This window comes from Hyla sarda, chromosome 4 (assembly GCF_029499605.1).
Source record: "Hyla sarda isolate aHylSar1 chromosome 4, aHylSar1.hap1, whole genome shotgun sequence".
Classification (NCBI taxonomy): Eukaryota; Metazoa; Chordata; class Amphibia; order Anura; family Hylidae; genus Hyla; species Hyla sarda.
The window spans coordinates 239,678,238-239,691,373 of record NC_079192.1 but is presented as its reverse complement, the minus strand read 5'-3'; the positions used below and the strand labels follow the sequence as shown (position 1 = coordinate 239,691,373).

The window sequence follows — 13,136 nt, the reverse complement described above, 5'->3', positions numbered from 1 at the left end:
TGTCACATACCACAGATAACAAGATCATCATCCAATCCTTTTTTAAGAAAGTGGACAGCAACAGCTATCTACATTTTAACAGTAACCATTACAAGAAGTGGTTGGTGAACATGCCGTATGGCCAATTTAAAAGAATACAAAGAAATTGCACCACCACTGAAGACTACAGGGTGGGCCCTTTATATGGATACACCTTAATAAAATGGGAATGGTTAGTGATATTAACTTCCTGTTTGTGGCACATTAGTATATGTGAGGGGGGAAACTTTTCAAGATGGGTGGTGACCATGGCGGCCATCTTGAATCCAACTTTTGTTTTTTCAGTAGGAAGAGGGTCATGTGACACATCAAACTTATTGGGAATTTCATAAGAAAAACAATGACGTACTTGGTTTTAACTTCACTTTATTCTTTCATGAGTTATTTACAAGTTTCTGACCACTTATAAAATGTGTTCAATGTGCTGCCCATTGTGATTGATTGTCAATGCAACCCTCTTCTCTCACTCTTCACACACCGATAGCAACACCGCAGGAGAAATGCTAGCACAGGCTTCCAGTATCCGTAGTTACAGGTGCTGCACATCTCGTATCTTCACAGCATAGACAATTGCCTTCATATGACCCCAAAGATAAAAGTCTAAGGGGGTCAGATCGGGAGACCTTGGGGGCCATTCAACTGGCCCACAACGACCAATCCACTTTCAAAGGAAACTGTACATCTAGGAATGCTCGGACCTGACACCCACATTGTGGTGGTGCACCAACTTGCTGGAAAAACGCAGGGAACGTGCCAGCTTCAGTGCATAAAGAGGGAAACACATCATCATGTAGCAATTTCGCATATCCAGTGGTCTACATGATGATGTGTTTCCCTCTTTATGCACTGAAGCTGGCACGTTCCCTGAGTTTTTCCAGCAAGATGGTGCACCACCACATTATGGGTGTCAGGCTACCACAAGATAACGATTTACGCCCCCCTTTTCCCTACCAAACCCCGTATTACATTCAAAAGAGCCTGCACTTTGAAAAACATTTTAGCACCAAGGTCACTTTAAAAACTCTAAAAATCCTAATAAAACTACTAACTCCACACCATTTCTCTCCACAAACCTCTCAAAAGGCACATACAAATGTGGACACCTAAGATGCAAATGTTGTGCGAACATCACACACAAAAAAACAACCTTCTGCTCCCAGATCACCAAACAGGAATTTAAAAGCGATTCCTTTTTAAATTGCGGCTCTGCATTTGTCATATCTAATTGAATGTCGATGCGGTCGCCAATATATCAGCTGGACCTCCCAATGCCTGAGAAACCGCATAAATAAACATAGGAAAAAGCGCTGCGGAATCTGTAGGCGCTATATAAATAAATTATTATTATAAATTATTATTATAGGAGCAACATTACAAACAATTTCCCACTGCACAGTATTTCCCGTCATGCTACAATATATCACAACAGTTGTTTCAAAGAATTTGTTGTCACCCCCATCAAATCTATTCCAGAAGATTACAATTTATTTGAAAAACTAAAACAAAGAGAAAATTATTGGATTTTCAAATTACGCTGTTTGGCCTCCCAACGTCTGAATGAATTCATAGAACTTACCCATCCAGCTCCATACTTGTAGCTGCCACAGTCAGCCCGTTTATATTCCCCCATTTATGTATATTTATTATTTATATTTTTACCCCTCCTACACGCGCTATGTATTTTTACCCCATCTATATGTACTATGTTGCTAACCGCAACAGGCCGTAAGCAACCAGCACCCCTCTTGTCCGGCTCCAGCTTTTCCGCCTTAGCTGCTGCCCCACGACTGTTCACTCATGCATTTACCCCCCCATTTATATATTATGGTGCCACAAATTACCAACCTGTTTGCCCGGCTTCAGCTTTTCTTTAACTGTTGCCACATGGCTGCTCATATTCCCCTATCCTATTTTATGTATTTACCTTACACACATGTAGTAGGTTGCCGTACAACTTACCTGTCCGCTTGGCATTTACTGTCTCCTTTCCAGCTGCCAGTGTACGGCTGTCTGCATCCTTTCATTTAACTAACTACTTCATATATGTCCATTGTGTTACTAGCAGCAACGTAACTCTTGCCTTTTTAGGTCTGGTATATCTTGCCATCTATTGGTTAACACGATATCTTGTGACCTCCATTCATAAATCCATCCATCTGTTACTATTACGTCTTACAACCACCCCGTGACTTTCATTCATATATTCTACTCATACACCGTCTGTTCCCTCCTATTATTGTACAGATCGGAAGCATTCTCAATAAGATATTCATTAAATAAGATTGCCCCTGTCCCAGCAATCTATCTGAAAATATGTATCATTTTTGCCATTGTTAATACCTTTTTTTCTTCCATCCATGACATGTATCCGTATCCTGGAAAGTTGTGTCCTACAAGCCTCACTCTCATCCATCACAGAATCCAGATGTCAATCACCTGAATCCCTATTTGCAGTTCAAGCCTGGACTCTATCCCTCTACCTGAAGAGAGACTTCCTTTGCCTCGATTTTTATTCATTTTTTAATGTATTTTGTAATATTTTAAGATTTCACTATGTTTAACCACTTCATTATAGTAGATTACACCACTGACAAACACTGAAGCTTCAAGCTTCCATGTTCCAGACGCCGCTGGTGCCGGCCCGGAGATCGCGGTAGTCCCAAGAGGCGGAACCCCTGCGATCAGACATCTTACCCTCTATCCTTTGAATAGGGAATAAGATGTTTTTTGGTGGAGTACCCCTTTAACCTCTCAGATGCTGTGATCAATACAGATCACGGCACCTGCGGCAGTGTGGCGATTGTAATGGCTGGCACGGGCAAGATGGCAGCCGGAGTTCCCCTCACCAATGCAGAAGATCGCCGATAATACTGATCAGTGCCATGCCTATGCATAGCACTGAACTGTTATAGAAATCTAATGATTGCTATACAAAGGATTAAAAATAAAAAATAAAAATGAAAAAAAAAAAAAAAAGGAATCACCCCCTTTCCTCCATTTTCCTAAAAAAAAATTCAAAAATAATTAAACATATTTGGTATCGCTGCATGAGTAAATTTCTGACAAAAAAAATAAATTTTAATAATCATGTAAGGTGAATAGCGTAAGCTATAAAAAAAATAAATAAAAAAAATTAAAAATGTGAGGCTTTCTGGTCACATCAAATTCACAAAAAAAATAATAAAAAGCGATAAAAAAAAAGTCCCACACACACAAAAGTGGTACTAAAGAAAAAATGGTGCGAAAAATTACCCTGATACAGCCCCATATATGGAAAAATGGAAAAGTTAGAGGTGGTTATAATAGAGCAATTTTAACCCCTTAAGGACCCGTTTTTCGTTTTTGCATTTTCGTTTTTTGCTTCTTACCTTTAAAAAATCATAACTTTCAATTTTGCACCTAAAAATCCATATCATGGCTTATTTTTTGCGCCACCAATTCTATTTTGTAATGACATCAGTCATTTTACCCAAAAATCAACAGCGAAACGGGAAAAAAAAACATTATGAGACAAAATTGAAAAAAAAAAAAACGCCATTTTGTAACTTTTGGGGGCTTCCGTGTCTACACAGTAAATTTTTCGGTAAAAATGACACCTTATCTTTATTCTGTAGGTCCATACGGTTAAAATGATTTCCTACTTATGTAAGTTTGATTTTGTTGTACTCCTGGAAAAAAATCATTAACTACATCTACATGCAGGAAAATTTATACGTTTAAAATTGTCATCTTCTGACCACTATAACTTTTTTATTTTTCCGCGTACGGGGCAGTATGAGGGCTCATTTTTTCCGCTGTGATCTGAAGTTTTTTGTGGTACCAATTTTGTATTGATCGGACTTGTTAAAAAGTGACCAAAAATACACTATTTTGGACTTTGGAATTTTTTTGCGCGTACGCCATTGTCCGTGCGGTTGAATTAATATATTTTTATCATTCGGACATTTACCCACGCGGGGATACCTCATATGTTTATTTTTATTTCCACTTTTTTTTTAATGGGAAAAGGGGGGTGATTCAAACTTTTAATAGGGAAGGGGTTAAATGATCATTATTCACTTTTTTTTGCGCAATGTTATAGCTCCCATAGGGAGCTAACCGGCATGGTTTTACTTTCACTTTAGACGCGGCGTTCAACTTTGAATGCCGCGTCTAAAGGGTTAATAGCGCGCCGCACTGCGATCAGTGCCGCACGTTAGCCAAGGGTCGCGATTAAAATGATACCTTACTTATATAGGTTTGATTTTGTCATACTTCTGGAAAAAAATCATTACTACATGCAGGAAAATTTATACGTTTAAAATTGTCATATTCTGATCCCTATAACTTTTTTATTTTTCTGCATATAGGGTGGTATGAGGGCTAATTTTTTGCGCCGTGATCTGAAGTTTTTACCGGTACCATTTTTTGTATTGATCGGACTTTTTGATAGCTTTTTATAAATTTTTTCACTATATAAAAAGTGACCAAAAATACACTATTTTGGACTTTGGAATTTTTTTGCGCGTACGTCATTGACCGTGCAGCTTAATTAATGATATATTTTTTATAATTCGGACATTTTTGTGCAGAAAAATTGCCCTCATATGCGGAAAAATAAAAAGTTATAGGGGGGCAGAATTTGACAATTTTAAACATACTAATTTTGGTGCATGTAGTTATCATTTTTCTTAAGTAGTAAAATAAATAAAACCTACATAAATTGGGTATCCTTGCGACTGTATGGACCTACAAAATGAAGATAAGGTGTAATTTCTACTGAAGAGTGCACTGCGTAGAAATGGAAGCCCTAAAAAGTAAAATTTTTTTTCATTTCACCCCCAAAAATTATTTTTTCTTTGTTTCGCCGCAGATTATGTTGTAACTGCTTAAGGATCAAGCGTTTTTGCAGATTTTGCACTTTTGTTTTTTCCTCCCTACATTTTAAAAATCCTAACTTTTAAAATTTTGCACCTAAAAATCCAGATGATGGCTTTTTTTGTGCCACCAATTCTACTTTGCAATGCTATCGGTCATTTTAGCAAAAAATCAACGCCAAAATGGAAAACTTTTGGGGGCTTCCGTTTCTACGCAGTAAATTCTTCAGTAAAAATGACACCTTATCTTTATTCTGTAGGTGCATACAATTAAAATGATACCCTACTTATAAAAGGTTTGATTTTGTCGTACTTCTGGAAAAAAAATAACTACATGCACGAAAATTCATACGTTTAAAGTTGTCATCTTCTGATCCCTATAACTTTTTTATTTTTCTGCATATGAGGAGGTATGAGGGCTCATTTTTGCACCGTGATCTGAAGTTTTTATCGGTACAATTTTTGTTTTCATCTGACTTTTTGATCGCTTTTTATGGTATAAGAGGTGACCAAAAATACGCTATTTTGGACTTTGGAATTTTTTTGATTGTACGCCATTGACCGTGTGGTTTAATTAACAATATACTTTTATAGTTCAGACATTTATGCACGCGGCGATACCCCATATGTTTGTTTTTATTTATAAACTTTTTTTTTTTTTATGGGAAAAGGGGGGTGATTCTGTTCATTAGGGAAGGGGTTAAATCCCATTTATTAACTTTTTTTTTTTTTTTTTTACTTTTTTAATGCAGTGTTATAGCCCCCTCTAGGGGAATGCATTGATCAGTGTTTTCTGCGCTTGATTGCTCAAGCCTGGATTTCAGGCTTGGAGCAATCAAATGCCGCAGACAGCCAGGAAGAAGGTAAGACACCTCCCGCTCTCCTAACAGCTGTTAGGATGATTTCACCGCGGCGGTCCTAAAGAGCTCCGCTGAGCTAACCGTCACTGTATTCTCCCATATTAGATGCTGTGATCAACTTTGATCGCAGAGTCTAAAGAGTGAATACCGGACATCAGCCTAATCGGCTATGTCCGGTATTAGCTGTGGGTCCCGGTTGCTGATAGCAACCAGGACCCCGCAGATACGCATCGCGCTCAGCTACTGAGCGCACTTCAAAGATGAGGAGCCGGCCACGGACGTAAATATACGTCCGTGGTCGTTAAGGGGTTAAAATAAGTAATGTCAATACAAAGTACTATTGGGGATGCAAAAAACAAGCCCTTACGTGGGTCTGTAGGTGCAAAACTAAACGTGTTATGATTTTTAGAAGATGAGGAGGGAAAAAAATGGGTACTCTGGTGGGAAACTATTTATTTTCAACTGGTGCCAGAAAGTTATACAGATTTGCAAATTACTTCTATTAAAAAAATCTTAATCCTTCCTGTACTTATCAGCTGCTGTATGCTACAGAGAAAGTTACTTTCTTTTTTAATTTGTTTTCTGTCTGTCACCAGTTCTCTCTGCTGACACCTCTGTCCATGTCAGGAACTGACCAGAGCAGGAGCAAATCCCCATAGCAAACCTATGCTGCTCTGGACAGTTCCTGACACAGACAGAGGTGTCAGCAGAAAGCACAGTGGTAAGACATAAAAGACATTCAAAGAAAATAACTCTCTCTGTAGTTTAATAAACAGCAGCTGATAAGTCCTAGAAGGATTATGATTATTTAATAGAAGTAATTTATAAATCGGTTTAACTTTCTGGCACCAGTTGAATTAAAATAAATTGTTTTCTACCAGAGTACCCCTTTAAGGTGGAAATGGGCTTAGTCTTTAAGGGTTAAAAGGGGTACTCCAGTGGAAAACATTTTTTATTTTTTTTTTATTAACTGGTGCCAGAAAGTTAAACAGATTTGTAAATTACTTCTATTTATTTAAAAATCTTAATTTAGTACTTATCAGATGCTGTATGCTCCTCAAGAAGTTATTTTTATTGTGAATTTATTTTCTGTCTGACCACAGTGCTCTCTGCTGACACCTATGTCCATGCCAGGAACTGTCCAGAGCAGGAACAAATCCCCATAACAAACCTCCCTGGACAGTTTCTGACATGGACAGCAGAGAGCACTGTGGTAAGACAGAAAAGAAATTCAAAAAGAAAATAACTTCCTGTGGAGCATACAACAGCTGATAAGTACTGGAGGGATTAAGATTTATTAAATAGAAGTCATTTACAAATCTGTTCAACTTTTTGGCACCAGTTGATTGAAAACACATTTTTTCCACTGAAGTACCCCTTTAAGGGGTTAATATAGAAGCTGAGCTGTGACTGGTTGCTTTGGGAATCTTACAATAAGGCAGCTCGATAAATCTCACCCACGATGTATTTATCTTTAGTTACAGAAGACTGTACATTCTGTGCAACAGTGCTTAGAAAATCATTCATCTTGCATGACATTTCCATGTATATTTCATGTGTAAGTCATTTTACCTGCTCTCCCTCAGCTTCTGTATGTACTTGTATTTAGGAGTTAATGAGCCGTTGCTTGCGATCACTGCCTGAGTAGGCAAAGTACAACAAATAAAATAAATCAATGAACAAGTCCTCAAAGTAAAGCACTATGTAAGACTAAATGGGCAGAAGTAAAAGACTTACGGTTCCAACAACAGGAGAAAACTTTTCTTGATCAATTGGTTTGGTAGCATCTGACATTATCTGAAAAAAGGAACACCGTTACTTTGCAGCAATGCTTTGGGTCAGTTTACTATTTTTCAGTAATAGTTAAAAGGTAACTCATTAAAATTAAATTTTTGTTATTGCACTCCTTATGGTAAATAAAAAATTATTCTAATATACTTTGTTTAAAAAAAATTACGTTTTCTATGTTTTATTTGTGCTTAAAAAAGCTCAAGAGCACATTTTCCCCATCTTATACACAGACTTAGGACCGAGGACCAACCACAGAAAGTGCAGCCTGGAGTGCTGAGGGGTGTGTGTCCAGCCTCATCCAATCATAGCTCCTCTCACACTTAACTGCCATATGCTGTTGGTTGGAAACCCTCCCCCCTCAGCACTCCAGGCTGCACTTCCTGTGTTTGGGCTTCGGTCCTAAGTCTGTGTATAAGATGGGGGAAATGTGTTCTTGAGCTTTTTTTAGCACAAATAAAACATAGAAAATCGAATTTTTTTTAACCAAAGTATATTAGAAATCTTTTTTAATTTACCATAAGGAGTGCAATAGCAAAAATTAGTTTTAATGAGAGTGCCCATTTAAAAAGAAAAAAACCCTCAAAACTTTACCAGAAATGTGGTTTTCTTCTTAAAATGTAAAATAATAACAATAAACAAATATATATAATAATATATATTTAATTAATTACAAACAAAAAACGCAAAACGCCTTTCTTACGCATTTTTAAATGTGAATATTGCACTGACCTTTAATTTTGCCAATATATTATTACTGTCTAACCCTGGAAGTTACCAATGTGAAGCGTCTAATCACCCTGATGCCAAAGTAATCTTTGATAGCTGCATCTAGGTGGTTAAATAACTGGCTTTGGAGCCAACTCAGATGCAAGTTACTGGCGGCTGGCATACATCCTTAAATGCTGATGTGCACTAAACGTACAGTGCAGAGCATAAAGTGGTTAAAGCAAATGCTAGAAATGTTTTAACTTCATCCAGTGAAAACTGGATAGAATTCACCATGTGACTTCATTTTCTTATTAAGCTATAAAATGGTTTGGGGTTTCGTCAGGATGGGACGTGTCCTAGCAGCAGGTTGTAGGATGCCGCGTCTCTGATCTCTCCTCGTGCCGGGCTCCATGGACCCTAAGCTACACCCTGCCCTACCCTCTCCAGCCTGAAAATTTAGCTCCTAGCGGGGAGCAGAACTCTCCGTTTGGTAATGTCAGATGAACTTGCCTTTGTTTTGTTGCATTGTTGTGTGTATGTCCGCAAAGAGTGTGGCTTCTGGAGTGTTCAAATGATGACTTCCTGGAACTAGACTCTATTGAATGGAATTCCCCCCCCCCGGAATACTGGGCAGTGGTATGCGCCGGCCTGTAAGAGGCCAGCGCATCACGTGGTGTGGACTGAGTCATCTGACCCAAACCATCTGATCGCGTTGGCGTCACACGCTGCCGGAGGCAGACACGGACTGGGAAGGCTTGCAGCCACGTTACTTCAAATCCAGAAGAAACGGTGGCGACCAGCAGTGGAGGAAGGAGGAGGCATGCAGCAATTAACTTCAATGGTGGCTGAAGATGAATGGCGTTCTCAGATGGGGATGTAAGACTGGTAAATATGCTTGTCTACTACTGGCCTAGCACTCCCGCTGGAGGGAAAATTATGCAGATTTATTTATGTTTGGGATATCTTAGACTTGATGAGACTTGCTCATGTAGCACTAATGGTCCGCCCCTCATAAGTTATGGATGTGAACAACAGGGCAGAGTTAATGAGTTACTTAAGTCTGGATGCCTGCTCTATTTTCTACCTGCTTTGGGTCCACACTGAATAATTATAATGATACCCTCTTCCTTAACACAGATGCATATGGGAGTTGAGAGGATAACACCTCAGAATCACTTGCAGCCTAATATAGTAGACTGAAGTGCCCTTTGTTTGCTGCAGCTATCAAACACTAAGGTACTGTCTTGGCATATGTATGGGGTCATTACAGAAAGGGGAAAGGCAGACCAGGACCCAGAGGGCTTAAGGATTATCTTTTTTGTTTATTCTCTCACATTTAATATGCCTATGATTTATTATTAGCCTTCGCTTCCGAAATGCCACCAAAATCCGGGAGAAAATCAGGAGGTGAAACTTGCCGGACATAGGTGCATAGCACCGCTGTAACGCCTCTGCAGCATTGCTTTTAGAGGTCTTGCAACAATGTAACTGAACAGTTACAGTAACCTTTCTGAAGTTACATTATTTCATTACTTTTAAAAGACAGTTTTGCCGGATTAAAAGCATCTGCAGGTCTTTTTGCCGGATTACTGGACATTTGAAAATTTTTTGCTCAAATTATAGACTACTGCTTAAATACTATATAGTTTTATGAGAATCACATTTTAATTCAGCAGCAGTCCTCAATATAACGTATTCTACTATTTTTATGCTTCATTGTATTTTATAACTTGCTTATACATGTCATCATATAGCTTGAAGTAAGCCACAAGGGCCCTGTGGCTTTTCTAGTCAGCTATATATACACATATAACCTCTTCAGGACGCAGGACGTACATGTACGCCTGTGGGAATTCCGGTCCCCGCCGCTAGCAGGCATCCTGGCACATCGCCATGTCGGCGATCGTCCCAAATCGCCAGTCAATTCAGGCCAGTGATCTGCGGCGATTCCAGGTCCTACGGGTCTCCGGTGACCCGGAAAATAAGGGGGATCAGGGGTGTCCAAGACACCACCGATCCCCCTGAAGGGAAAGGAGTGAGGTGGCAGGGGTGCCACCCCTCCTATCCCTGCTAATGGTCAGTCAGAAGCGACTGACCAATAGCAGATCGGGGGCGGGGGGTTAAAGTTCAGTTCCCCCTTTCTGCCCACCCACGGTAGTTAGGATAGAACGGGGGAACTGTAGTGTGACCGAAGGCGGCGATCCCTTACCAGCGGCGATTGGCGGCGATCCTCTCCCTGGTGCGGCGTGCTGCAGACTATGGAAGCCGGTGAGTTGCCTGGCAACATCTGGAGGGCTATCGTTTGGAGACAAAACTACAACTCCCAGCATGCTCAGACAGCTATTTGCTTTTTGGGCATGCTGGGATTTGTAGTTTTGCAACAGTTGGAGGGCTACAGTTTGGAGATCACTGTGTGGTGGTTTCTAAACTGTGGCCCTCTAAATCTTGCAAAACTACAACTCCCAGCATGCACGAACAGCAAACGGCTGTCTCACCATGCTGGGAGTTGTAGTTGCGTACCTCAAGCTGTTGCATAACTATATCTCCCAGCATGCCCTTTGGCGATCAGTACATGCTGGGAGTTGTAGTTTTGCAACAGCTGGAGGCACACTGGTTGGAAAATGCCGAGCTAAGTAACAGAACCTAACTGAAGGTTTTCCGCAACTTTTGAGGCGGCTTCTCATATAGACTTTTGTCTTGTAATCGTTTAGCTATCCTCTTTTGTAAAAAAAAATTATGTATGGTCCTAAGTTGATGTAGTAGTGGAACTTAATTTTGACCAGTCAGGTATAGTGAAATGACGTAGAATGAAATTAAGCCATTACTGGCTGCTCATGATTGATAAAGATGAATTTATTGTTTCAGAAATTCTTAGTTTTTGGGAGAGAAACAGAGTTTAGGCCAATCTTCAAATCATATGGGACACCCTTAACCCCTTAAGGATGCAGGGTTTTTCAGTTTTTGCATTTTCATTTTTTCCTCATCACATTCTAAAAATCATAACGCTTTCAATTTTGCACATAAAATTCAATATGATGGCTTATTTTTTGTGCCACCAATTCTACTTTCCAGTGACATTAGTAATTTTACCCAAAAATCCATGGCGGAATGGGAAAAAAAATCATTGTGCGACAAAATTGAAGAAAAAATTTCATTTCGTAAATTTTGGGGGCTTCCGCTTGTTCGGTAAAAATAACACCTTATCTTTATTCTGTAGGTCCATACGGTTAAAATGATACCCTACTTATATAGGTTGGATATTGTTGTACTTCGGAAAAAAATCATAACTACAAGCAGGAAAATTTATATGTTAAAGATTCTCATTCTAACCCCTAAAACTTTTTAAATTTTCCGCGTACGGGCCGGTATGAGGCCTCCTTTTTTTCGCCGTGTTCTGAAGTTTTTATCGGTACCATATTTGTATTGATCGGACTTTTTGATCGCTTCTTATTCATTTTTTCATTATATAAAAAGTGACCAAAAACACGCTATTTTGGACTTTGGAATTTTTACAGGTACAGGTACGCCCTTCCTCCTGAAGGAGTTAAAGCATTCCTTAGGGGAATCTTGTTGAAAGAAATTCATTCAAAAATAAATTTTAGGTTGCAAAAGGAGGAGTTTAAAAAAAGGTTTGTAATCTTGAGGAGAAAGTCAAGGGGTAGACTTTGATGCAGTCAAAAAGGCACAAAAAGAATTAACTACAAGAAATTTATACAAGAAAAGGCGCAAAATATACGTTTTATTAAGGGCCAAAAAGTGTTTATAAAAGATGGTAAACCATCTAAAATGTTAGTATTATTGGTCAATAATAACACTAAACAGGTGTGGATTGAAAAATTAAAACATCAAAATAATAAAATTACAACAAATATGGCAGAGATCAATCAACAATTTGTTTCGTTTTTCTAGATTGTATAGTAAAGCTCAATTAAACGACCAAGCAGTATTTGATTCCTTTTTCTTAAAAACTGAGCAGCATAAGATCTCTCAAACAGCAGCGGTTAGACAAAGAAATCTTTTTGAATGAGGTTCTGGAAATGATTAAAAACTCCCCTATTAATTCACCTCCGGGGCCAGACGGCCTTCCATTTGAGTTCTATAAAAGATACATGAATGTACTGGCTCCTCTCCTTTGTGAGGTAATATTGGAATCGATGGAAACAACCATTCTTCTAAAATCATTGATGGAAGCTAACATACCGGTAATTCTCATACCGAAAAAGGGAAAGGATCCAGTTTTAATTGAATCTTATAGACCCATATCATTACATAATGCAGATACTAAGTTGGTCTCCAAGATTCTTACAGCTAGACTTAGTGGGGTTATCAAGAATTTAATCAACAAGGACCAAAACAGGATTTATTTCAGGGAGATCTATCTATACAAATATAGAGAGAACTTTTGCTGCACTGTAAGTAAGGGGAGGGAGACCCCATTCCATCCTGTCCTTGGACGCCACAAAGGCGTTTGGCATGGTGGAATGGGGTTTCCTCTGGAAAGTTATGGAAAAATTTGGTTTTGGAGAATGCTACATTAAATTTGTTAAAACTTTGTATAGCCAGCCAAGGGCGACATTTATGATAGTTGGATCTCCATCGGATCAGTTTAATTTATCAAGAGGCATGAGACAGGGAGGTCCCCTGTCTCCTCTGCTTTTTGCCCTATATGTGGAGCCGCTAGCAGAAGCAATAAAGGAGAGATAATGTAATTGAAGGATTTGGTCTAGGTGGGCAGGCAGACAAAATAGTCTTGTATGCCGATGACATATTACTCTTTCTTAAGAACCCTAAAAAAGCAATACCCAGAACCATGTCCATTATTGAAGAATTTGATAAAATATCGGTCCTTCGAATTAATTGGTCAAAATTTTATTTATTACCC

The 13,136-nt window shown here is 39.0% G+C and overlaps 1 protein-coding gene across 1 annotated transcript in view; it reads right to left on the bottom strand.

Annotated features, from left to right (window-relative positions):
• The window catches only part of AASS (aminoadipate-semialdehyde synthase), a 118,271-nt gene that overhangs the window by 35,876 nt on the left and 69,259 nt on the right, over nucleotides 1-13,136 (bottom strand). The window contains exons 12-13 of the mRNA XM_056573796.1: nucleotides 7,493-7,552; nucleotides 7,328-7,395 (exon numbers count right to left, since the gene is read on the bottom strand). Coding sequence (XP_056429771.1) covers nucleotides 7,328-7,395; nucleotides 7,493-7,552 — 128 coding nt within the window. The remainder of the gene's footprint in view (nucleotides 1-7,327; nucleotides 7,396-7,492; nucleotides 7,553-13,136) is intronic.